Genomic DNA, 25,685 nt, shown 5'->3' on the forward strand with positions numbered 1-25,685 from the left:
ACCAGCCCCACAAGCGGCCCAATCCACCAATCTCACTCCGCCTGGCAATCCCGCCTATATCCAGTTCCCATTGGTCAGCGATGACACCACTGCCTTTCCATTGGACAAACCCCATGTTCATCATTTCCCCAGCTCCCCTGTGATTGGATACTAATTCAGGTTACACTTTTTAACCCCCTTCAGTTCATTTTCCCCTTTATCCTTGGCTCCCAGGATGTTCCAAGCAACTCATTTAAACCTTGCACTTCCATCGAGGTAGATTGCAACAATTGTTTTGTAGCAAGGATCAAGGGTTGTCTTTGTCGCCATGGCGGTACGTCATACATGGGCGAGATTTAACTACCCTGACACTTTGTGATTGGCAGGTTTTCCCGTCTGGATCTGTGATTGGTTGGATTGGGTGTCAATCATTAGAAAGCGGGCCCTCAGCTGTTCTGTCATATTGTAGTATCAATATGATCCCACACTGGGACTTTTCACCCTCTGGAAGGAATCCCCCAGCCTGGACCACCCCCCAAAAATGGCATTCATTTTTCATCATTCAGAGATCGAGACTTTTAAAAAAATTAGGACAAATTATCGATTGGCCTATTTAAAAGAGGATTGAGGGGATTTTGTAACTCCTGGCTGCAGAGAGCTGAGGCTTAGTGCATATTTAAGCCAGAATTAACGGAGAACAGATAGCACCAAAAAAGTTTTTAAACTCATACACATAGCCCTACCTGTTCTCTTTGAGACTGTTCCCGCTTGTGTCAGTATTTATTGCCACATTCTAGTTGCTCTTGAGCAGATGGTGGTGAGATGCCATCTTGAACTGCTGCAATTCATTTGGTGAAGGTACATCCACAATGCCCTTATTTGACCCAATGACACAAAGGATGAAATAATTCCACAGACGCCAGTATCCTGTCACCAAGACACCCTTTGGTTACAGGAGAAAGTGAGGACTGCAGATGCTGGAGATCAGAGCTGAAAATGTGTTGCTGGAAAAGCGCAGCAGGTCAGGCAGCATCCAAGGAACAGGAGAATCGACGTTTCTGAAGAAGGGCTTATGCCCGAAACGTCGATTCTCCTGTTCCTTGGATGCTGCCTGACCTGCTGCGCTTTTCCAGCAACACATTTTCAACCCTTTAGTTACACATGAACAGTCATTGACACTGATGCAGCTCCAACTCTCAGAGTGAACAGAACCTCTTCCTGTTTATATCTGTCAACCAGGGCTCCCTGATTGTACCAGGTTAACAGCCCCAGTCAGAGAACTCATATTCTCTGAGGTCCACCTGGCTGACCTCATTACAATCACTACAAAAGGATGGTGATATATTTCCAAGTCAGGATAATGAGTGGCTTGGAGGGGAACGTGCAGGTGGTGGTGTTTCCATGTATTTCTGTACTCCCTGATGGAAGTGTTGTGGGCTTTGAAGGTGCTATTGAATTGAATCGAATTGAACTTATTGTCACGTGTACCGAGGCACAGTGAAAAGCTTTGTCTTGCGAGCAATACATTGCTGAATTTCTGCAATGCATCTTGTATATGGCATACACTGCTGCTCCTGAGTGTCAGTGGTGGAGGGAGTGATTGTCTTGGGTATGGTGTGTATCTGGTGAGCTGATTTATCCCCATTGGTGTCAATCTTTTTTGAGTATTGCCCATCCAGGCAAGTGGGGACTATTCCATCACACTCCTGACTTGTGCCTTGTGGATGGTGGACAAGCTTTGTGGAGTTGGTGGTGAATTACTCACTGCAATTATCTTAGCATGACTTTTTGTAGCCACTATATTTATATGGCTAGTCCAGTTTAACTTTTGGTCAACTGAATTCCTCAGAAGAGTGATAGTGGGAGATTCCATAATGGGTACATCATGAAATGTCAAGGACCCACAACTAGATTTCCTTTTTGTTGGAGATAGTCATTATTTGACTCTTGGTGGTAGAAGTGGGTTGTATCTTACAGAGACGTTGGGCAATCAGGAGGTGAGTTACTCGCTGCAGGATTCCTAGTTCAGTTTCTCGTCCGTGGTAATCCTGGAGAGAATGCAGGAGGAGTTCAGAGTCAAAGAGGGATGAGGCCATGGAAGGACTTTAAAAGGATGAAAATGTTACAGTCTGGACATGAATTGAACGGCAGGCCAGGGAATACAGAATGATGGGGCGAGGAGACATGATGCCAGATTCGACAGGGGGAATAGCGGTTTCCAATGACCGCAAATAAAAGTTTGCCTCTCCCTTTCACAATTTAAACTCGTGAAATTAATGATTCAGTGCTCTGAAACAGTTATGGTTAAAATCAAACCGCAGAAGAGGTGTCGCCTATTTCAGACCCGCCCCTGGAAGGAACCACAGTATCTCCTCCTGTTGGATTCTGGTTACACTGAAACTTTTATTTTCTGCAAAAGGTTAATTTACAATGGCGATCACTTCAGTCCGGTGCAGGTTTTGCAAAGTCCTTTTGAACGCCCCTGTCAACAGGAGCTGGAGTTCCGAGGCTGCACTCCGACCTCAGTACGACGCCGTGATCATTGGCGGAGGTAATCTACAAAAAAAAATAAACCTGGTGGAACATTGGTGTGAGGGGATTGAGCGGAGTGAGGGGGTTACCCTTCCAGGATTGAGTTTATTACATTTCAAGTAAAGGGCTTTAAACTGTGATATAACGCTGCACAATCGTCACCAGATTGAGAACACCAGTCCGGCCCAACAACAATTTGTATTTTGTTTTGGAATAGTATTATGTAGCACACTTACCGATATTCCTCTCGGTATGGAATGACCCTGATAAATTTAGGTGGTTATTATGTTTCAGTCATGTATCTCATCAGAGCGCTTCCAAATACCTCTGCACCACAGAGTCTGCAATCTCTCTTTATTTAAATAATGAGATGCTTTTCTGTCTTAGTGTACAGGTTAATATTTTCTCCACACACTCCTCTCTCTGCCATTTATCCCCCATTCATTTAACCTACCTTTTTTTTGCCATCTACGAATTTAACAACTGCATCGTCGTCCAAGTCATTTTCATAGATAGTAACTGGTTGATTTTGCAGCGCTGATCCCTGTGACACTCATGTAGTTAGATCTTCAGTCATTTTATGCAATGATCAATTGTCAGTTTATCCCTAATGTACGCTTTCTGTTAGTTAACCAATCTTCTATTCGTGACAGTATGTTCACCCTCTCTGCAATATGAGCTTTTATACAGTAACCTTTGATGTGGGCCTTATCACATGCTATTTGGAAATTCAAATGCACCACATCAACAGTTTCCCCTGTACTGTATCCATCTCACCTGTTACTTTCATAAAGAACTCTCATAAATTAATCTACTATGGTTTCCCTTTCGCAAAACCACGTTGACTTTGCCTGGTTGCATTCAGATTGTCAAAGTGCCCTACTGTAACCTCCTTAATACTTTAATAGATTCCGACATGTTCCATTTGTTAGATGTGAAACCAACTGACCTGTGATTTCCTGTTTTCTGTCTTCCCCCCCCCCCCCCATTCCTGAATGAAGGAGTTAAATTTTCTATTTCCAATCTGCTGGGATCCATCTAGAGTCATAGAGTAATGATGATGTACAGCATGGAAACAGACCATTCAGTCCAACTTGTCCATGCCAACCAGATATCCCAACCCAATCTAGTCCCACCTGCCTGCACCTGGCCCATATCCCTCCAAACCCTTCCTATTCATATACCCGTCCAGATGTCTTTTAAACGTTGCAGTTGTACCAGCCTCCACCATTCCCTCTGGCATCTCATTCCATACATGTACCACCTTCTGCATGAAAAAGTTGCCCCTTAGGTATCTTGTGATCTCAGGACACTTTCTCAGGTGATTATCATTGGTTTGAGCTGCTCCCTCCCTTAAACTTCTCAAATAATGTGTATTTCTGATATTATTTGCACCTTCTACAGTGAAAACAGACACTAAATAGATGTTGAATGATTCTGCCTTGATTTCTTATTTCCCAGTAGAGTCATGGAGATGTACAACATGGAATAGACCCTTCTGTCCAATTCGTCCATGCCAACCAGATATCCTAAATTAATCCAATTTGCCAGCATTTGGCCCTTATCCCTCCAAACCCTTCCTATTCATGTACCCATCCAGATGCCTTTTATATTCATCACTTTCTTTATCACGAGAATGTATCTTCACTGAAGTCTATACAATAGCTCTTTGCATGTCTGCCACTACATTTCTACTGACCTACCCCTTCCTTTCTTCCTAGTTCATTTTAACCAGCTCTGTCCTTACTCCTTGTGAGTGCTCTTATTTACATTTGAAAAACTAGTTTTAGACCTTCCTCAAATTGAATGCAAAATTTATACAGGTAATAATCAGTGCTTTGCAGAGGATTCTTTACTATGGCACATTAATTCACCCTATGTCATTGCACACTCCCAGGTCTGATATATCCTGCTCTCTCGAACATGCTGCTCTAAGAAATTGTCTTAAAATACTCTATTAGCTCATTTTTATCATGTTCTATTTGCCAATATAACTCATTCAATCAGTATGTCAATTAAAATCACCCATGATAATTGCTGTACCTTTCACAGAAGCCCCCATTATTCCTTCCTGTATACCCTGTCCCACAGTGTTATTACTATTTAGAGACATATAAACTGCTGTCACAGTTGATTCTTCTCTTCACTATTTTCTTCGCTACTATTGCTGCAAAAGATCACTTGTAAATTTCAAGGAAGGCAAAGATTTCCTCAACTGTCTGGTAAACATTTCTCCTTCGTCTAATAGTATTAGAAAACAGATAATTCAGTTGCTTATCCCAGTGCGTTTTGCAGCATGTCGAGCACAGCATAGCTTCATTCTTTGTCCACATAACAGCATAGTTTGCCTACTCCCTAGTTTGTGACCTTGTGTTCCTATAACTTTGTCCTGTTGAGCCTTTCCCACTTCCTTCTGCCTAACATTAGTGGCTATCCCTTCAACTTTCTCTGGAATCCATTACCCAAACCTCTCTGCCTCTGTCTCTCCCTTCCCTTCTGACCCTACTTAAAACCTACATCTTTGAACAAGCTTTGGAGACCTGCCCAAGTGTTTGTTTCTTTGGCTAGGTGTCAGTGTTCTGTCCATGTTCATGGGCAGCACCTAGGAGTGTTTTCCAATGGTAAAAGCACTATATAAATGCACTACAATCACATAAAATGCTGAATAAACTCAGCAGGTCTGTGGAGAGAGTTAAGTTTTGAGTTTGGTACGTTGACCTTGTTTCATTCTCCATAGCTACTTTTGGACCTGCTGAGATTCTTCAGCGTTTTCTGTGTTAGCTTTGGATTGCCAGTATTTTGCTTTTATATGTAAATGTTGTTTGTTTATGATATATGATGTTGCTAAAACAGAGTATTTGACTCACAATCTGCATAGTATTATCTGTACTTAAATAATACGAAAATGAACATCTTATTTTCCTTTATTTCCCCAGGTCACAATGGGCTTATAGCTGTACGTACAACTTTCTTGTCTTTGCTTCTGGTAACATTTTAATACTTGTTACATTGAGGTTTCAGTCTTTCCTGTGTTTGGGAAATTCCCAGAATGTTAAAGCTGGGCCTGATGGCTGGGTGCAGCTGAGTTTGACAGATGCTGTGTGGTGAAGCTGTAATTCTCGGGCAGTTGGGATAGGATGTCTTGTGGGGAGGTTTCATATGGCAATGTCTCTTGGACAGCAAGAGGAGGGAACTGGACAGGTCTCTAAACTCCTGGATGGTCAGCTCCAGACATTGGAAAGGAGAACACACAACCTTTCGCAGATTGAGTCTCGGTCAGAGAAAGGAGGCATCTGAGACTCCAAGAGGACATTTTGTCCTCTCAAGTAAAGAGAAGAGATAGCAGGAAATAGCAGTCAAAGTGGCTATCACACAGTGAAAGAAAGTGGAATTTGCAAGATAATCAGATGAGAAAAGCGATGCATACCACTTAGATGAGAGCAGCAGTTACATGTGAACACACCAACTGCAAGTTTCCCTCCAAACCACTCACTCACCATTCCAACTTCTAAATATTTAGTTATTTCTTCATGATTGCTGTTCAGAATCCTGGAATTCCCTCCCTTAGGGCATTGTGGGTCTACCTACAGCACATAGACTGCAGTGGTTCAAAAAAGCAGCTCACCACCACCTTCTCGGGGCAACTAGGGATGGGCAATAAAATGCTGACCAGCCAGCGACACCCAGTGATTAAATCCATTTGGACTTTAGCACACTCCAGCATTCTAGTATTCATTGTCCTTTGATTATGACTCCTGTATTCCAAGTAGTGATCACTATTGTGTACTATTCCTTACATAGTCCAAAATTTGCACTTTCCTACTTTGCTCAGTCTGACTGTGATACCCAGACATTAAAGCCACTACCATGCTGGAACTGACGGATTAATCACCATGATAACCTCTTTGGACTCTGTCAGAACCCATTTTGAGGTTGATTGCCCATAACCTTAATATGAACCTAACCTAGATCTTTACTGAGGTTGACTGACCATCCAGAACTTTGTGTTATGGCGGAAGGTACGGTGAGTGATTTGGGAAAATCTGAACATTGAGTCTTATTCAAGTAGAACTCAGACACATCACATGTTTCTAATTGTGCTGTCAAGGAGTGTGCCTCATGGCTGCATTGGAGTGATTCTGTTGGATTCAGACTTCAGCTTATCACGATGCTTCGTCTCCTATAATATAACCGGTAGCTCTTAGAATTTAGAATTAGGTTTAGATTTTATTGTCACATGTACTCAAGTATGGAAGTCTACTCAGGAGAACAGTGAAAAGTGTACAATGTAGCCATTCCCAGTGCCATTTTAGGTACAAAGCTACCTCGATACAAAATCTTATGTACAAAGTACAAAAATAAAGAAACTAAGTTAAAAGTTAAATATTACAGTCCTTCTTAATATAAAGTAGAAAAATAAAGAAAGAAAGTTAAACATTACAGTCTTAGGCTTCTTAAAGAAAGTTAGAGAAGTTAATTTTGTTTTCATTTACTCACGGGATGCGGGCTCTATTGGCTAGGCCAGCACTTATTGCCCAGAGGGCAGTTAAAAGACAAACCCATTGCTGTAGGCATGGAGTCACCTGTAGGCCTGACCAGGTAAGAATGGCTGAATTCCTTCCCTAAAAGTCATTTGTGAACTGGATATATTTTCTTGACAATCACCAGTGACTTTGTGGTTATCATTGGACTGCCAACTCCAGATTATTGTTGAGTTCAAATTCCACTATCTGCCATAGCAGGACTTGAATCCCGGTCCTTAGAACATCACCTCAGTCTCTGGTTTAGTAATCTCATTTTGAGTGCAGTCTTTTTGCACATGAATTTAAACACTTGACTGCTCCAGTGATCCCCCACTGCACAGAATGGGAAAGTTGCACCAAAAACTAAAGAAATCTAACTAATATTCTCTTAGGGGAGAAAGTGAGGGCTGCAGATGCTGGAGATCAGAGCCTTGGATGCTGCCTGACCTGCTGCGCTTTGCCAGCCCACCAACCTCCATGTACAACGTATCATCCGCCGCCATTTCCGCCACCTCCAAACGGACCCCACCACCAGTGATATATTTCCCTCCCCTCCCCTATCAGCGTTCCGAAAAGACCACTCCCTCCATGACTCCCTCGTCAGGTCCACACCCCCCACCAACCCAACCTCCACTCCCGGCATCTTCCCCTGCAACCGCAAGAAATGCAAAACTTGCGCCCACACATCCCCCCTTACTTCCCTCCAAGGCCCCAAGGGACACTTCCATATCCACCACAAATTCACCTGCACCTCCACACACATCATCTATTGCATCCGCTGCACCCGATGTGGCCTCCTCTATATTGGGGAGACAGGCCGCCTTCTTGCGGAACGTTTCAGAGAACACCTCTGGGACACCCGGACCAACCAACCCAACCCGTAGCCCAACACGTTAACTCCCCCTCCCACTCCACCAAGGACATGCAGGTCCTTGGACTCCTCCATCGCCAGACCATGGCAACACGACGGTTGGAGGAAGAGCGCCTCATCTTCTACCTGGGAACCCTCTAACCACAAGGGATGAACTCAGATTTCTCCAGTTTCCTCATTTCCCTTCCCCCCACCTTGTCTCAGTCAAATCCCTCAAACTCAGCACCGCCTTCCTAACCTGCAATCTTCTTCCTGACCTCTCCGCCCCCACCCCACTCCGGCCTATCACCCTCACCTTGACCTCCCTCCACCTATCGCATTTCCAAAGCCCCTCCCCAAGTCCCTCCTCCCTACCTTTTATCTTAGCCTGCTGGACACACTTTCGTCATTCCTGAAGAAGGGCTTATGCCCGAAACGTCGATTCTCCTGTTCCTTGGATGCTGCCTGACCTGCTGCGCTTTTCCAGCAACACATTTTCAGCTCTAATATTCTCTTAACCTTTCTGTTCTAGTGGAGGAAATCTCACATAGAGTCATAGAGTCACAGAGATGTATAGCACGGAAACAGACCCTTTGGTCCAACTTGTCCACGCTGACCAGATATCCCAACCCAATCGAGTCCCACCTGCCATCACCACCCTCTATCTTCTACCTTTGAACCAATTCTATATCCAAATGGTTAGTTCTCCCTGTATTCCATGAGATCTAACCTTGTTAACCAGTCACCAATGGGGAAGCTTGTCAAATGCCTTACTGAAGTCCATATAGATCACATCTACCGCTCTGCCCTCATCAATCCTCTTTGTTGCTTCTTCAAAACATTCAATTAAGTTTGTGAGACATGATTTTCCACTAACAAAATCCATGTTGACTATCCGTAATCAGTCCTTGCCTTCCCAAATACATGTACATCCTGTCCCTCAGGATTTCCTCCAACAACTTGCCCACCACCGACGTCAGGTTCACTGGTCTATAGTTCCCTAGCTTGTCCTTACCAGCTATGTTAAACAGTAGCACCATGTTAGCCAACCTCCAGTCTTCCGACACCTCACCTGTGACTATTGGTGATACAAATATCTAATAAGAGGCCCAGAAATCACTTCCCTAGCTTCCCACAGAGATCTCGGGTACACCTGATCAGGTCCTGGGGATTTATTCACTTTTATGCATTTCAAGGCATCCAGCACTTCCTCCTCTGTAATATGGACGTTTTTCAAAATGTCATAATCTATTTCTCTACATTCTATATCTTCCATGTCCTTTTCTACAGTAAATATTGATGCAAAATACTTGTTTAGTATCTCCCATCTCCTGCGGCTCCATACAAAGGCCACCTTGCTGATCTTTGAGGGGCCCTATTCTCTCCCTAGTTACCATTTTGTCCTTAATGTATTTGTAAAAACCCTTTGGATTCTCCTTAACTCTGTTTGTCAAAGCTATCTCAAGTCCCCTTTTTGCCTTCCTGATTTCCCTCTTAAGTATACTCCTACTGCCTTCATACTCTTCTAAGGATTCACTCGATCTATCCTGTCTATACCTGACTTATGCTTCCTTCTTTTACCAAACCCTCAATTTCTTTAGTCATCCAGCATTCCCTATACCTACCAGCCTTCCCTTTCACTCTAATAGGAATATACTTTCTCTGGACTCTTGTTATCTCATTTCTGAAGGTTTCCCATTTTCCAACCGTCCCTTTACCTGCGAATATCTGCCCCCAATCAGCTTTCGAAAGTGGTGGTGGAGGGTTGTTTTTCAGACTGGAGGCTTGTGACCAGTGCAGTGCCACAAGGAATTGGTGCTGGGTCCTCAACTTTTTATCATTTACATAAATGATTTGGATGCGAACATAAGAGGTACAGTTAGTAAGTTTGCAGATGACACCAAAATTGGAGGTGTAGTGGACACCGAAGAAGGTTATCTCAGATTACAACAGGATCTTGACCAGATGGGCCAATGGGCTAAGGAGTGGCAGATGGAGTTTAATTCAGATAAATGCGAGGTGCTGCATTTTGGGAAAGCAAATCTTACCAGAACTTATACACTTAATGGTAAGGTCCTAGGGAGTGTAGCTGAACAAAGAGACCTTGGAGTGCAGGTTCATAGCTCCTTGAAAGTGGAGTCACAGGTAGATAGGATACTGAAGATGGCATTCGGTATGCTTTCCTTTATTGGTCAGAGTATTGAGTACAGGAGTTGGGAGGTCATGTTGCGGCTGTACAGAACATTGGTTAGGCCACTGTTGGAATATTGCGTGCAATTCTGATCTCCTTCTTATCGGAAAGATGTTGTGAAACTTGAAAGGGTTCAGAAAAGATTTATAAGGATATTGCCAGGGTTGGAGGATATGAGCCATAGGGAGAGGCTGAACAGACTGGGGCTGTTTTCCCTGGGGCGTCGGAGGCTGAGGGGTGACCTTATAGAGGTTTACAAAATTATGAGGGACATGGATAGCTTAAATAGACAAAGTCTTTTCCCTGGGATCGGGGAGTCCAGAACTAGGGGGCATAGGTTTAGGGTAAGAGGTGAAAGATATAAAAGAGACCTAAGGGGCAACTTTTTCACGCAGAGGGTGGTTACGTGTATGGAATGAGCTGCCAGAGGATATGGTGGAGGCTGGTAAAGTTACAACATTTAAGAGGCATTTGGATGGGTATATGAATAGGAAGGGTTTGGAGGGATATGGGCCTGGTGCTGGCAGGTGGGACTAGATTGGGTTGGGATATCTGGTCGGCGTGGACAGGTTGGACCGAAGGGTCTGTTTCCGTGCTGTACAACTCTATGGCTCTATGACTGTCAAAATTGGCCTTTCTCCAATTTAGAGATTCAACTTTTAAATCTAGTCTATCCTTTTCCATCACTATTTTAAAATTAATAGAATTATGGTCGCTGGCCCCAAAGTGCTCCCCCACTGACACTTCAGTCACCTACCCTGCTTTATTTCCCAAGAGTAGGTCAAGGTTTGCACCTTCTCTAGTAGGTATATCCACATACTGAATCAGAAAATTTTCTTGTATCTCTCAGTGCCCCACATTGGTCCATGTTCTGTCACACTGATAACTTGCACACTTTATAACCTCGCTCAAGCCTCTTGAATTCTTCCTATTTATAATCTTCCTTTTTTATTTTGTTTGTCTTTTTTATGTTTTTATGTACCTGCGCTTACACCTTCAATTATTTATCTATCTGAAACCTTCCATCTCTCTCTAAGTTGCTCAGTCTCAATGTCTTGCCATTGAGTCAACAAACATATTCCTTTATCTCCCCATGCATTAAATTGTACTTGCAATCTGCTGGATCACTTTGACCTATTCTTGTGGAATGCTATGTTCTATAGCCAAGAATATTCTATTGCCAAATCCACAACCTCTGTCTACTGAAGAGAAAAGTGAGACCAGACTTACTCCCCTAAGGTGTCTCACTTCGTATTGTGCACTCTATCTGAGCAGCACCCATTGATTTAAACTCTTTGATTAAAAAAAACCCTGAAAATGCTGGAAATACTTAGCAGTTCCGACAGCTTCTGAGAAGAGAGACCTTTCAGGCTGCTGACCTTGTGACTAAGATTATCAAAATGAAATGTCAGCTCTTGGTTCTTTCTCCACTGATACTGCCTGACCTCCAAAGTGCTATTTTCCATCTGTCTCTACTATTTCCAATGTCTACTGTATCCCGCTTTAAAGTTATTTTTACCCTTTGCTCCTTTTCATCAGCCATCTGTCCAACCTGATAAAAGGCGAAATATTTGCAAAGTTGAAGAGTGTGGTGCTGGAAAAGCACAGCTAGTCAGGCAGCAACCGAGGAGCAGGAGAGTTGATGTTGCAAGGATAAGCTCTTCACCAGGAATCACCTCATTCCTCATGAAGGGCTTATGCCTAAAACTTTGACTCTCCTGCTCCTCGAACGCTGCCTGACCTGTTGTGCCTTTCCAGCACCACACTCTTCAACTCTGGTCTTCAGCATCTGCAGTCCTCACTTTCTCCTGCAGATGCTGGAAATCTGAAGCAAACATAAAGATTGCTGGAGAAATTCAGCAGGTCTAACATCATCTGTGGAGAGAGAAACAGAGTTAATGTTTTGAATCTGGTAGGACTCTTCATCAGAATTTTAAATATAACTGAGTTACACATGAAATAACCTGAAATCACATTTTCAGTTAACTTTTACACAAATTTCAAGATATGAAGAACACAAATGAGGTTCGACCCCCCTAACCCGATGTAAGGTGCATTTGTTCAAGAAAGCTAGTTAAATTGTCAAATTTTCATAAGATGCACAGGCACTAGTAGAGATGTTTCAGAGGTTCACCATTATCAAAATGAAAATTTGGAACTGGTTGGTGTACACCGATGAAATGATTGAATGGTTCATAAGAGATTTATTTTTAAGGTCATGGAGCTGGAGACCAATTAAAAATACTTACCTTTGGGGATAATTCCATTTTTTAAAATGTAGAAATAACACTGCTCCAAGTTACTGTCTTAGAGTCATCAAGGAATATTTTATTAATGGAAAGGAGTAAAATATAATATACTATTCCCAATTTCACTGCCCAGTTGTGTTCGCTGATGAATTATTTTATGTTTTTGAAACTTTTCCTAAGCACTTGAATGAGTTGGAGAATTTGAAATGGGTTTTATCTGGAAGTAAAACCTAGAGTTGAAATGTGACGCTGAAGCTGTCTGATGAAATGACCCAGATGGTAATGTCTTTCTCCAGGAAGAAATCCTACTGTTTTGCTTTTTACATAAATCCACATGACAATCGTAGACTCCTGTCTCCCCTCTGAAATGTTGTAGCAAGAAACTCTATCTTTCAAACAACCATATGGAGTGACCCGCGCAAAAACTCAACATTGATTGCGATGGTTTATGGAGAAGACCCATCACCATCTCTCCTCAAGAGGACTGGGGGAACGGTTAATAATTGCCAGTGATGCAGACCTCCCCAAGACTGAATGCATCTTGAGGGAAATGCCTGTCACCCACCTCCTGATCGTCAGTCATCCTTGGCAATGTCTTCAAATCGTAGAATCAAACAGGAAAGAAGAGATCACTTGACAAATCAAGTCTGCACCACCAAATAATAAAGTCCTAACTGTAATAGTTCCAATTTCCTGGACTGGGCCCATAACCTTCAATGTTATGACACTTCAGATGTTCATCACATACGTTTTAAAGGTTGTGGGGAATCCTGTGTAAACTACCCTCTCAAGCAGTGCATTCCAGACTCCCACCATGCTTGTTAAAACCCTTCTCCCCAAATCCTCTTTAAATCTCCTACCTTCCATGTTCACTGTGTAGGCTGTTCCTGCCCCTTTGACTAAGGTTAATAGCTGATTTCTATTCACGCTGTCCCTGCTCCCCTCTATAATCTTATACACATCAGTTAGGTCCCTGCTCTGCTACAAAGAAAACAACCCAAGTCATAGTCATCCAGCATGGAAACACACCTTTCAGTCCAAACAGTCTGTGCTGACCATAATCCCAAACTTCATGAACATGAACCTTCCAGCTCAGTAAGCAAACTTACATCCAGAACCTCAACTTGAGCTACAAATCTTCTCAAAACTCACTAATCCCAAACTAAACTAGTCCCACCTGCCTGTGCTTGGCCAATATCCTTCCAAACATTTCTTATTCATGCACATATCTAAATGTCTTTTAAACATTGTAACTGTACCTGCATCCACCACTTCCTCTGGAAGTTCATTCCACACACTCTCTGTGTAGAAAATTGATCCCTCATATCTATTTAATACTTTCGCCTGTCACCTTAAAAATATGTGCCCTGGTATTGAAATCCCCCACCTTAGGTAAAGGATGCCCACCATTCACCTTATCTATACCCCTCATGATTTTATAAACCTCCATAAGGTCACTCCTCAACCTCCTACACTCCAATGGAAAAAGTCCCAGCCTATCCCGCCTCTCATTCCAAATCAAACCCTCCATTCCTGGGCAACATCCTGAGGATATCCAGCCTCCCTTTGTCGCTAAACTGCTCCATCCCAGGCGATATCCTAATGAATCTTCCTTGAACCATGGCCTGTGTAATCACATCCCTCCTACAATGAGGTGACCAAACTCCACACAGTATTCCAGCTGTGACCTAACCAAAGTTCTTGTGAATTTTTGTTAAAAGTTACAGTGAACTATCATATTTTTTGTATCCTACTTTCTGAAAAACCTGTCTCCTACCTGCCCTTTATGTGTGCACTTCTTCAAAAATACTGCATTGAATCTGTGAAACACTATTTAACTTTAACAAACCTCTAATAGTTCCATATGATGCCTGTTTTTTAATGAACGTTTTGGAAAATGCGTGTCCAGTTCTGATCTTCAGGACTGCATGTTGGGAAACTCTGTTGAAGTCTGACTAATTGAAAAGCAGAATACTGCAGAATACTGGAAACCTGATATAAACTTGTCACTTGTCCTTTTGCAGGCAACGTACCTACAGAAATCTGGAGTGAACACTGCCGTACTAGAGAGGCGTCATTTAATTGGTGGGGCTGCTGTGACAGAGGAACTCATTCCAGGTAGGAGCAACTCCAGTCAGACTGAGTAGAAGCAGCTCCTGAGGTTTCAGTAAGGATGTAATTAAATTTGAGAGGGTGCACATTTTGATTAGATTTCCTACAGTATGGAAACGGGCTCTTCAGCCCAACAAGTCCACACCAACCCTTTGGAGAGTAACCCACCCAGCCCCATTCCCTACTCTATACTTACCCTTGACTAATGCACCTAACACTATAGGGCAATTTAGCATGGCCAATTCACCTGACCTGCATATCTTTGGATTGTGGGAGCAGACCTACATAGACACAGGGAGAACATGCAAACTCCACACAGACAGTCACCCAAGGCGGGAATCGAACGTGGGTCCCTGGTGCTGTGAGGCAGTACTGCTAACCACTGAGCCACTATGCCGCCCCAAGAAAGCAGTTGGAGTGAGAACAGTGAGCACTCCATCCCTGGGTGTAAATGTTACTGGGACTAGAGGGTTTGTGTTATAAGGAGAGGCCGGATAGACTGGGGCATTTTTCACTGGAGCATAGGAGGTTGACAGGTGACCTTACAGAGGTTTATAAAATCATGAGGGGCATAGATAAGGTGAATAGCAAGAGTCTTTTCTCCAGGGTGGGGGAATCTAAACTAAAAGGCATAGGGTTAAGGTGCGTGGGGAAAGATTTAAAAGGGACCTGTGGGGCAACTTTTTCTCACAGGGAATGTGGAATGAACTGCCAGAGGCTGTGTAGATGCAGGTAGTTACTGCATTTAAAATCAAGATTAGAGTGGTGCTGGAAAAGCACAGCAGGTCAGGCAGCATCCGAGGAGCACGAAAACCAATGTTTCGGGCAGAAGCCCTTCATCAGGAAGGACTTTTGCCTGAAACATTGAATCCCGATGAAGGGCTTTTGCTGAAAACATTGATTTTCCTGCTTCTCGGATGCTGCCTGACCTGCTGTGCTTTTCCAGCACCACTCTAATCTTGACTCTAATCTCCAGCATCTGTAGTACCCACTTCCGCCGACAACATTTAAAAGATACATGAATAGGAAAGATTTAGAGGGATATGGGCCAAGTACAGGCAAATGGGACTAGTTTAGTTTGGGAAACTTGATTGACATGGATGAGTTGGACCAGACAGTCTGTTTCCATGCTGTTGGACCCCATGGCCTGCAAGCAAGGAGCCTTTATAAAGGCAAGGGCATCAAGTCTCACATCATTCCAACTTGCAAATATTTCAATATTCCTTCGCTGCTGATGTGTAAAGATCCTGACACTCCCTTCCTAAGACTATTGTAAAGGAGATTGGACGACAATCATTTGAGAATAGAAAAAGCACTTGCATTTTTCTAGCACCTTTCACCTCCAATAGATGTCCAAAAGCACTTTACTTCTGAAGTGTTGTCACTGTTACAATTTGGAAAGTCTGATGGGTAATTAGTGCATAGCACCTTGCTCTCACAGGCAGCAATGACCATGCTATCTGGTGTTTCTGACGGTTGAGAGATACAGGGCTGGCAGCTGGGAACATCTGTCCTTCTCTACTTTGAGATAGCGCCATGCGATCCACCTAAAAGGTGGATGGAGCCTTGGTTTAATGTATATCCACACAGCAATCTTGACAGTGCAGCAGTCCTCTCAGGATTCCAGTGTCAGCCTTGACCTTTGATCTGAAGTGTTGGAGTAGGATTTGAACATCGTACCTTGTAACTCAGAGACAGCACTGCCAGCTGACCTATGGACGGCACAGTAATTGTATCCTAATGCCAGCTTCCCAAATGCAACTTGGGTAATAAATATTGGCAATGCTAGTGGTGCTCATTTCAGCCCAAAGTGTCCATGCTGGTCATCAAACATCCATCTATACCAATGATTGACTCGTAGCCTACAAGCTCTGTCCTTCCAAGTGTTCATCTGAATACGTCTTGTTTACCTTGATGGTTCCCACTACTCACTTAGGCAAACTTCACCAAAGCAAATTGTGTGGTCATTAAAGGTAAGGTAACCATAGTCTTACTAGACCATAGGGTGAATCTGTCAGAGAGAGACGATTGGTCATCGTTTAACCTGAGGGTCACTGTGTCTGAGGTGAGGAGAAATGTTGAGAAAGAGAATTCTTCATTCTAACCTCAACTAATCACTGTGGGCAATTTTTTGCACCACAAATCAGCTGGTTAGACCACTGAGCTGGCTGGCCTTCAATGCTTATTACTAATTTGCTGTTTGGTGGAACTTGCTGCATGTAAATTAATTGTTTGTTCTATTTCACTCTTTACATTATTATAGTTACTTGCTCTAGAAATACCTCAGTGGCTATGAAGCACATTGTGACTTCTGAGGTATTGAAAGCAGCTATGTAAATGCAAGACTAAAACAAAAACAGAAAATTGTGGTTGCTGGAGAATTGAAATAAAAATAGGAATAAAATATAGGAGAAACTCAGATCTGGCAAAATCTATGAAGGGAGAAACAGAATTAAAGTTACAAATTTAATATAACTATTCTTTGGATCTGAAGAGGGGATGATCGATTTTCTACTATTAACACTTACTCTTTATCTAATTCACTTCTTCATCACCATTAATACTATAATCATTGTCTTTTACTCCGGGACATCTTTCCCATCTGTTCCATTTACTTCTCCACCCCCTCCCCTTTATCTACATGTAAAAACCATCAGTCTTCCAATTATACTGGACTCAAAGCATTATTTCTAAATTCTCTCTCCAGAGATGCTGCCAGAGCTGGTGAGTTTCTCCAGCACTTTCTGTTTTAATACAAATACAAATTTAATGGCAGATGGAGTTCCATCTGCATAAATGGGAGATATTGCATTTTGATAAGCAAACAAGCATAGGGCTTATACACTTAATAGTAAGGACTTTTCAATCTGGCAGAGATTTTCCTGCACATCCACCTACCTCATCCACTGTGTCCATTGCTTTCGATGTGATCACCTCTACATTGAGGAGATAGAACGCCAACTCGCAGAGCATTTCAGAGAATTTCTCTGGGACACACCCACCCACCAGCCCTACTGCCCTATGGCCAACCACTTCAACTTCCCCTCCCACCCCACCAAGGACATGCAAATCCTGGGCTTCCACCACCGGCAATTCCAAACCATCTGATGCCTGGAGGAAGAACACCTCATCTTCCGCCTTGGGACCCTCCAACTACACGGCATCAATGTCGACTTCACGGGTTTCCAAATCTCCCCTCCCCTCACCTCATCCCAGATCTAACTGTCCAACTCAGCACCACCCTCTTGACCTGTCCTACCTGTCCAGCTTCCTTCCCATCTATCCACTTCACCCTTCCTACCGACCTATCACAATCCTTCCCCCTCCTGCATCCACCTATCACCTTCCCAGCTACCTTCCCTCCAGCCCTTGCCCCAACCTCCTATTTATCTCTCAACTCCCCCCCCCCCACATTCCTGATGAAGGGTTTATGCTGAAATGTTAACTCCCCTGATCCTTGGATGCCGCCTGACTTGCTGTGCTTTTCCAGCGCCACACTTTATCGACTCTTACTCTCCAGCATCAGCAGTCCTCACCTTCTCCCTCTTGGGTAGTGTTGTAGAGCAGAGAGAATGAGGGATGCAAGTACATAATTCTTTATAATTTGCATCACTTATAGACAGGGTGGTTAAAAAGGCATTTGGCATGCTTGCCTTCATTGCTCAATCCTTTGAGTATAGGAGTTGGGAAGTCATGTGATGTTGTACAGGACATTGGTGAGACCTCTTCTGGAATACTGTGTCTAGTTCTGGTCGCCCAGTTATAGGAAGGGGGTTTAGAAGGGGGTTCAGAAAAGATTTACCAGGATTTTTCTGGGTATGGAAGCTTTGAGTTATAAGAAGAGGTTGGGTGGGATGGGTCTTTATTTCACTGGAGTGTCGGAGGTTGAGAGGTGACCTTGTAGAGGTTTATAAAATAATGGATAGAGTAAATGGTAGTTGTCTTTTCCCTAGGATGGTGGATTTCAAGGCCGGGGCATGTTTTTAAGTTGAGAGGAGAAAGATTTTAAAAAGACATGAGGGGCAAACCTTTTACACAGAGGGTGGTTAGTGTGTGGAATGAGCATGTTGTGGATGTGGGTACAATTACAATATTTAAAAGACATTTGGATAAGTACATGAATAGGAAGGGTTTGATGGGCTATGGGCCAGGAGCAGGCAGGCGGAACTAGTTTAGTTAGGGAATGTGGTTGGCATTGACTAGTTCAACCGAAGGGTCTGTTTCTGTGCTGTATGACTCTGACACAATGTCTATCATGTAATTGAACTTATATCCATCAGAGGGAGCTCTTCAGAGGCAAGTCATCATACATGGGTTTAGATGAAGTTAGAAATTCACAATTTGGAGGTGCTGGTGTTGGACTGGGATATGCAAAGTTAAAAATCACAAAACACCAGGTTACAGTCCAATAGGTTTATTTGGAAGCGCTAACTTTTGGAGCACTACTCCTTCATCAGGTGGTTGTCGCTCCGAAAGCTAGTGCTTCCAAATAAACCTGTTGGACTGTAACCTAGTGTTGTGTGATTTTTAACTTTATCCACCCCTGTCCAATACCGGCACCTCCAGGTTATGGGTTCAGATAAAGCACTCACTTTATTAAAAGTCTGGGTAATTAGAATACAGTAATTAAGTAACAGACACGTTGGACTAGTAAAGTAACTAGTATATTAAAGTTCCAAAAGTCCAGCCTCATGCTAATGGCATGGACCTCTCAAAGCACTCTACAGCCAATGACAAAAGCCAATTAAACTAAACCAGTGGAGCTGAACGTGAATTAATGACTTGATTAGGAAACTGGCTGAAGTTTAGGAAATTTGTTAATAGGATTTGGACATCACTGAGCCACATTGCTGTGGGTCTGGAGTCACATGTAGGCCAGACCAGGTAAGGATGGCAGTTTCCTTCCTTAAAGGACATTAGTGAACCAGTTGGGGCTTTCCCCCCTCAAAATCAACAACAGTCATTAGGCCTTTAATTACAGATTTATATTGAATTCAAACTCCACCAAACTCAGTATCCCGTTCCTGCTTTCTCCCCATACCCTTTGAACCCTTACACCTGAAGAACTATATCTAACTCCCTCTCGAAAACATTCAGTGTTTTGGCCTCAATCACTTTCTGTGGTAGAGAATTCCACAGACTCCCCACTCTCTGGGTGAAGACATTTCTCCTCATCCAGTCCCAAATGGCCCACCCCGTATCCTTCAGCTGTGACCTCCTGCATCTGTCCTGTCAAAAGTTTATAGGTTTTAATGAGATTCCCCATCGCCCCACTCATTCTTCTAAACTCCAGTGATTACCCTCCCAGCTGATCCAGTCTCTGGTGAACCAGATGCACTTTTCCAACAATTGACAATGGATTCATGGTCATAATTAGACTCTTAACTCCGGATTTTTATTGAATTCAAATTCCACTATTTGCCATGGCAGGATTCAAACCCAGGTCCCCAGAACATGACCTGGGTCTCTGGATTAACAGTCCAGCAATAATACCACAAGGCCATTGCCTGCCCCTTGAAAGGCTGAATGGCTTACTCCTGCTCTCTATGCTTCGTAGATCCCTAAGTGTGGAAACAGGCCGTTTGGCCCAACAGATCCACATTGGCGCTCTGAAGAGTAACCCACTCAGACCCATTCCCCTACCCTATTACTCTACATTTACCCCTAACTAATACATCCCTGAACACTACGGGCAATTTAGCACAGCCAGCTCACCTAACCTGCACATCTTTGGATTGTGGGAGGAAACCAGAGCACCCGGAGGAAACCCACACAGACACAGGGAGAATGTTCAAACTCCACACAGACTGTCACCCGATCTTGGGATTGAACCCGGGTCCCTAGTACTATGAGGCAGCAGTGCTAACCATTGAGCCAATATGCCATGTTTATTAGGTTTTGATGTGCTGCCCCCCAATGTACTATTATTAAAAACTATAAGTCTCAGATTTAAAATTAGTGTGACATGGTGGCTCAGTGGTTAGCGCTGCTGCCTCACAGCACCAGGGACCAGAGACCAATTTTCCCCTCAGGCGACAGTGTGGAGCTTGCATATTCTCCCCGTGTCTGCAAGGGTTTCCTTCAGGTACTCTGGTTTCCTCTCATGGTCCAAAGATGTGCAGGTCAGATGGATTGCCTATGCTAATTGCCCCTAGTGCCCTGGGATGTGCAGGTTAGGTGAATTGGCCATGAGAAATGCAGGATTATAGGGTAGGGATTTGGTTCTTGGTGGGACGGTCTGTGTGGACTCAGTGGGCTGAATGGCCTGCTTCCATACTTTAGGGATTTGATGAAATACCCTCACCTCTATATTGCTGTTAAATGGAAATACAAGAAATATCAGGTCATCTGCAATCTGAGGATTTATTGTCTGCAGTTTGGGGTTTATTGATTTTTTTGAGTTCATTGATTGTTTTTTTAAAAAAAGAAACATTTTGTGATGATTGAACGGAGCATATTCACAATGAAATGTTGCATTTACATATCCAGAAATGTGCATGCTGTTTATGGATCTCTTGCTGTGCTTTAACACTGCAGGTTTTAAGTTTTCACGTGCATCTTATGTGCTCAGTTTGCTGAGACCTCAGATCTACAAAGAGTTGGAGCTGAAGGTGAGGCAACTTTCTTTTAAGAAATGTTCTGTAGAAAAAGTAGTATCCAGAGCAGGTCAGAGGCTCGGAATCCAGCAGTGAGTAACTCACCTCCTGACTCCCCAAAGCCTGTCCACCATCTGCAAGGCACAAGTCAGGAGTGTGATGAAATACTCCCCACTTGTCTGGATGGGTGCAGCCCCAACAACACTCAAGAAGCTTGACACCATCCAGGAGAAAGCAGCCCGCTTGATTGGTGCCACTCTCTACTCATTCCACCACCGACATTCATTCGCTGCAGTGTGTGCCATCTACAGGGTGCACGGCAGAAATTCACCAAAGATCCTCAAACCCATCACCACTTCCATCTAAGGGCAGCACATACTTTGGAACGCCACCACCTGCAAGTTCCCCTCCCTAGCCACTCACCATCCTGACTTGGAAATATAATGCGATCCCTTCACTGTCGTGGGGTCAAAATCCTGGAATGCCCTCAACCTACAGCACATGGACTGCAGGGGTTCAAGAAGGCAGTTTGCCATCACCATCCACTAGGAGTGGGCAATAAATACACGAGTGAATTAAAAACAAGGTCCGACAGGAAGCTTTCAGCTTGCAATTTGGGCTGTCAGCCAGAGCCTGCAGTTGAGGTGTTTCTATTAACCGAAGTGCCCCACATGAAGGAAAGATGAAAGATTTAGCTGGGGCTGCTACTCCTGACCACCAACCACCAAGCCCTAACTCCAAAACTGAATGAAGTTTGGAAAATGGGGGTGAGCACAAGGTTGGGTTGTGCAGAGATTCTCACCACAGTCACACAACTTGACAATGCCACTTGTTGAAGAATATCATGTGTGATGGTCGCACTCACATCTTGGGCAACGGGCTGGCGTGGGAGGAAGGCAGAAAGTAAACAACACTCTTCAGTTCCATTTGCATCCTCACGTAGCAAGGAACTGAAATGGCGCGTGCTAGAATGTTCTGGAATCTTAACTAATTGAAGTGATGGTCTACACTTACAATGAGGAAGTGAAACACCTTGGGACGTGAGGGACACTGAAATGTCACCTGTCTGTAAAAATTGACCTTCATTTTGTGGGCTTTAGGAGAGTGAGAATTGAGTGAAATTAAAGCAGCAGAATTCTCCAAAGGACTTAGGGCAGATGCAAGAGTTCTGCTTCACCTAACCGGAGGGTGTTGAACCAAATGGCATGACCTCAAGATGAGGGGATAACTAGTAAGGACTGAACTCAGGGGTAATTTCTGTGCTCAGAGAGTTATGAATTGTTGGAGTCCTCTACTCCAGAGACTGTAGATGTTCCATTGTTGAGTATATTCATACAGAGATTGATCAATGTTTGTGTGCTTTTATAGAATCACAGAGTCATACATTATGGAAACAGACCCTTCAGTCCAACTCGTCCATGCCGACCATACATCCCAATCTGACCTGGTCCCATTTACCAGCATTTGGCCCATAAACCCTTCCTCTAAACCTTTCCTATTCACTTACCCATCCAGATGTCTTTTAAATGCTGTAACGGTACCAGCCTTCACCACTTCTTCCAGCAGCTCATTCCATACACGGACCACTCTCTACGTGATAAAACATCATTTCCTGACTCACTTCCTAGAGGATTTATGATTACTTTAAGTTACTCTTTATCTTTTAAAACATTCTTTAGAAACTTTTATGACCATTTTTTATTTCTGTCTCTTTCTCATACTCTAATTTCTCCCTCTACATTACATTTCTAGTCATCCTTTGTTGATTTTTAAGTTTTATCCAATCCTACTGTTAATGTTTGCAGAATTGTATGCATCCAAATGCCTTTTAAATATATAATTGTACCAGCCTCCACCACTTCCTCTGGCTGCTCATTTCATACACACACCACCCTCTATGTGAAAAAGTTACCCCTCAGTTCCTTATTAAATCTTTCCACTCTCACCTTCAACCTATGCCGTCTAGTTCTGGACTCCCCAGCTTCAGAAAAAGACCTTGGCTATTCACCCTATCTATGCCCCTCATGATTTTATAAATTACCTGGTCTATCCTGCATGTGATTCCAGACTCTCAGGGATGTGGTTGTCTTGTAACTGCCCTCTGGGCAATTTGGGATGGCCTAATCAGCGAACCCCTCATCTGTGAATAAATTTAACAAAAAGGTCACCCCTTAGCCTCCGACACTCCAGAAATAACAGTCCCAGTCTATTCAGCCTCTCCCTACAGCTCAAACCTCCAGTCTTAGCAACATCCCTGTAAATCTTTTCTGCACCCTTAAGTTTAATAGCATCTTTCCAACAGCAGAGAGACTGAACTGTATGCGGTATTCCAAAAGTATTCCACTCTCCTGCACAGCTGACTTCCTAACTCCAATACTCAATGCACTGAGCAATTAAGGCAAGCATGCCAAATGCCTTCTTCACTACCCTGTCTAGATGTGACTCAACATTTAAGGATCTATGCATCTGCACCCCTACGTCTCTTTGTTCAGCACTACTAGGAAGGCTAATACAATGTTAATCTTTATCACAAGAGGATCTGAATACAAGAATGCTGAAGTCCTGCTTCAGTTGTTTAGCTTGGTTGGACCCCATTTGGAGGACTGTGTGCGGTTTTCATCTCCTTATCTCAGGGAAGATATAATTGCCACAGAGGAAATACAATGAAGGTTCCCGGGATGGTGGGATTGTCCTATGAGGAGAGAATGGGCAAACTGGGTCTTTATTCCCTATAGTTTCAAAGAACGAGAGGTGATCTCATTGAAACTTACTAAATACTTAAAGGGATGGACTGGGTAGATGCAGGTAAAAGCTTTCCCCTGACTATGAAGTTCAGAATTAGAAGTAAAGAGGACTTTAGGACCGTTTAGGACCGGGATGAGGAGAAATCCTTTACTCAGAGGGTAGTGACTCTTTGGAATTCTCTACCCCAATGGGATGTGGTAGTTCAGTCTTTGAGTATATTTAAAGTAGAGGTTGGTAAAAGGCATTGAAGTCATAGAGTCCTCCAGCATAGAGACAGGTCCTTTGGCCCAAACTGGCCCATGCCGATCAAAATGTCCATCCATGTTAATCCACATTTCCTTGCACTTGGCCCATATCCTTCTCAACCTTTCCTATCCATGTATTTGTCCAAATGCCTCAACCACTTCCACTGGCAGCTCATTCCGTATGCGCACCACCCTCTGTGTAAAAACGTTGCCCCTCAGATTCCCTTTTATTCCTTCCCCTCTAGCCTTAAACTGATGACCTCTAGTCCTCAATTCCCTAACCCTGGGAAAAAGACTAAGTGTGTTCACCATATCCATGCCTCTCATAATCTTATACAGTTCTATAAGATACCCCCATAATCTCCTACACTCTCAAGAAAAGAGTCCTAGCTTGTCCAATCTCTCCCTATAACTCAGACCATTGAGTCCAGGCAACTACGTTGTAAATTTCTTCAGCACTCTTTCCAGTTTAATAACATCCTTCCTATAGCAAGGTGACCAACACTGAAAACAGTGCAGTCTCACCAACGTCCTGTATAACTGCAACAGAACATCCCAACTTCTATACTCAGTGCCCTGACTGATGAAGGCCAGTGTGCCAAAAGCCTTCTTCACTGCCCTGTCTACCTGTGACACCACTTTCAGAGAACTGTGCACCTGAAAGCCAAGGTCCCTCTGTTCCACTACACTTCTTAAGGCCCTACCATTCACCATGAACCTCCTACCTTGATTTGGCTTTCCAAAATGCAAGGCCTCACACTTGTCTATATTAAACTCCATTTGCCACTTCTCGGCCCACTTCCCAAGCTGACCAAAGTCCTGCTGCAATTTCTGAGAACCTTCCTCACTGTCCACAAAAACCACCTATTTTAGTGTCATCTGAAAACTTACTAATTATGCCTTGTACATTTTCATTCAAAGCATGGGGGGTATTGATAACAAACAGTAATGGGCCCAGCACCGAACCCTGAGGCACTCCACTAGTTACAGGCCTCCAGTCCGACAAGCATCCTTCCATTATTACCCTCTGCTTCATATCATCAAGCCAATTGTGTGTCCAATTTGCCAACTCCCTCTGGATTCCATGTGATCCAACCTTCCGGAACAGCCTACCATGTGAAAACTTATCAAAGACTTACTGAAATCCATATAGACTATGTCTACCACCCTGCCCTCATCAACCTTCCTGGTCACTTCATCTAAGAACTCAACTAATTTGTGGGGCATGATCCCCCATGCACAAAGCCATGCTGACCGCTCCTAATCCAATCCTGTTTTTCCGAATGCATGTGTATCTTATCCCTCAGAATCTTCACAAGTAACTTACCTACCACAGATGTTAATCTTACTGGTCTGTAGTTCCCAAGTTTTTCTTAGTAGCACTTCGTGAATAAGGGCACAACATTTCCTACCTTCCAGTCTTCCGTGACCTCATCTGTGGCTAATGATGATGCAAAAATATTAACCAGGGTCCCCACAATTTCTTCTGTAGCCTCTTGCAGTGTTCTTGGATATATCTGGTCAGACCCAAGAGATGTATCCACCTACATGCATTCTAATACATCCAACACCTCCTTTACTGTGATATGGACTGTTCCCAAGATATCACCACTAACTGCCTCAAGTTCCCAAGTCTTCATGTCTTTCTCCATGTTTAACACAG

At 43.5% G+C, this 25,685-nt stretch overlaps 1 protein-coding gene and 1 long non-coding RNA gene across 3 annotated transcripts in view; one reads left to right on the top strand and one right to left on the bottom strand.

Moving 5' to 3' along the window:
• Nucleotides 1–2,313: 2,313 nt before the first annotated feature.
• pyroxd2 (pyridine nucleotide-disulphide oxidoreductase domain 2) overlaps nt 2,314–25,685 on the top strand; it is a 68,856-nt gene continuing 45,484 nt past the window's right edge. Inside the window, exons 1-4 of one of the 2 annotated variants that reach the window (XM_087998746.1) lie at nt 2,314–2,530; nt 5,448–5,497; nt 14,349–14,442; nt 20,974–21,047. In XM_087998746.1, the coding sequence (XP_087854872.1) occupies nt 2,410–2,530; nt 5,448–5,497; nt 14,349–14,442; nt 20,974–21,047 (339 nt within the window). In that variant the 5' untranslated portion in view covers nt 2,314–2,409. The remainder of the gene's footprint in view (nt 2,531–5,447; nt 5,498–14,348; nt 14,443–20,973; nt 21,048–25,685) is intronic. The other variant, XM_043713014.2, reaches the window with a different exon arrangement.
• LOC148145935 (uncharacterized) lies at nt 2,363–3,481 on the bottom strand. Its single transcript, XR_015760874.1, has 2 exons — nt 2,966–3,481; nt 2,363–2,535 (listed from the first exon to the last, which is right to left on the bottom strand). It is a non-coding gene; the product is annotated as an uncharacterized LOC148145935 (long non-coding RNA).

The sequence above is a fragment of the Chiloscyllium plagiosum genome, unplaced genomic scaffold (assembly GCF_037043375.1).
Source record: "Chiloscyllium plagiosum isolate Xiang-an unplaced genomic scaffold, Cpla_swu_hap1 HiC_scaffold_22, whole genome shotgun sequence".
Lineage (NCBI taxonomy): Eukaryota > Metazoa > Chordata > Chondrichthyes > Orectolobiformes > Hemiscylliidae > Chiloscyllium > Chiloscyllium plagiosum.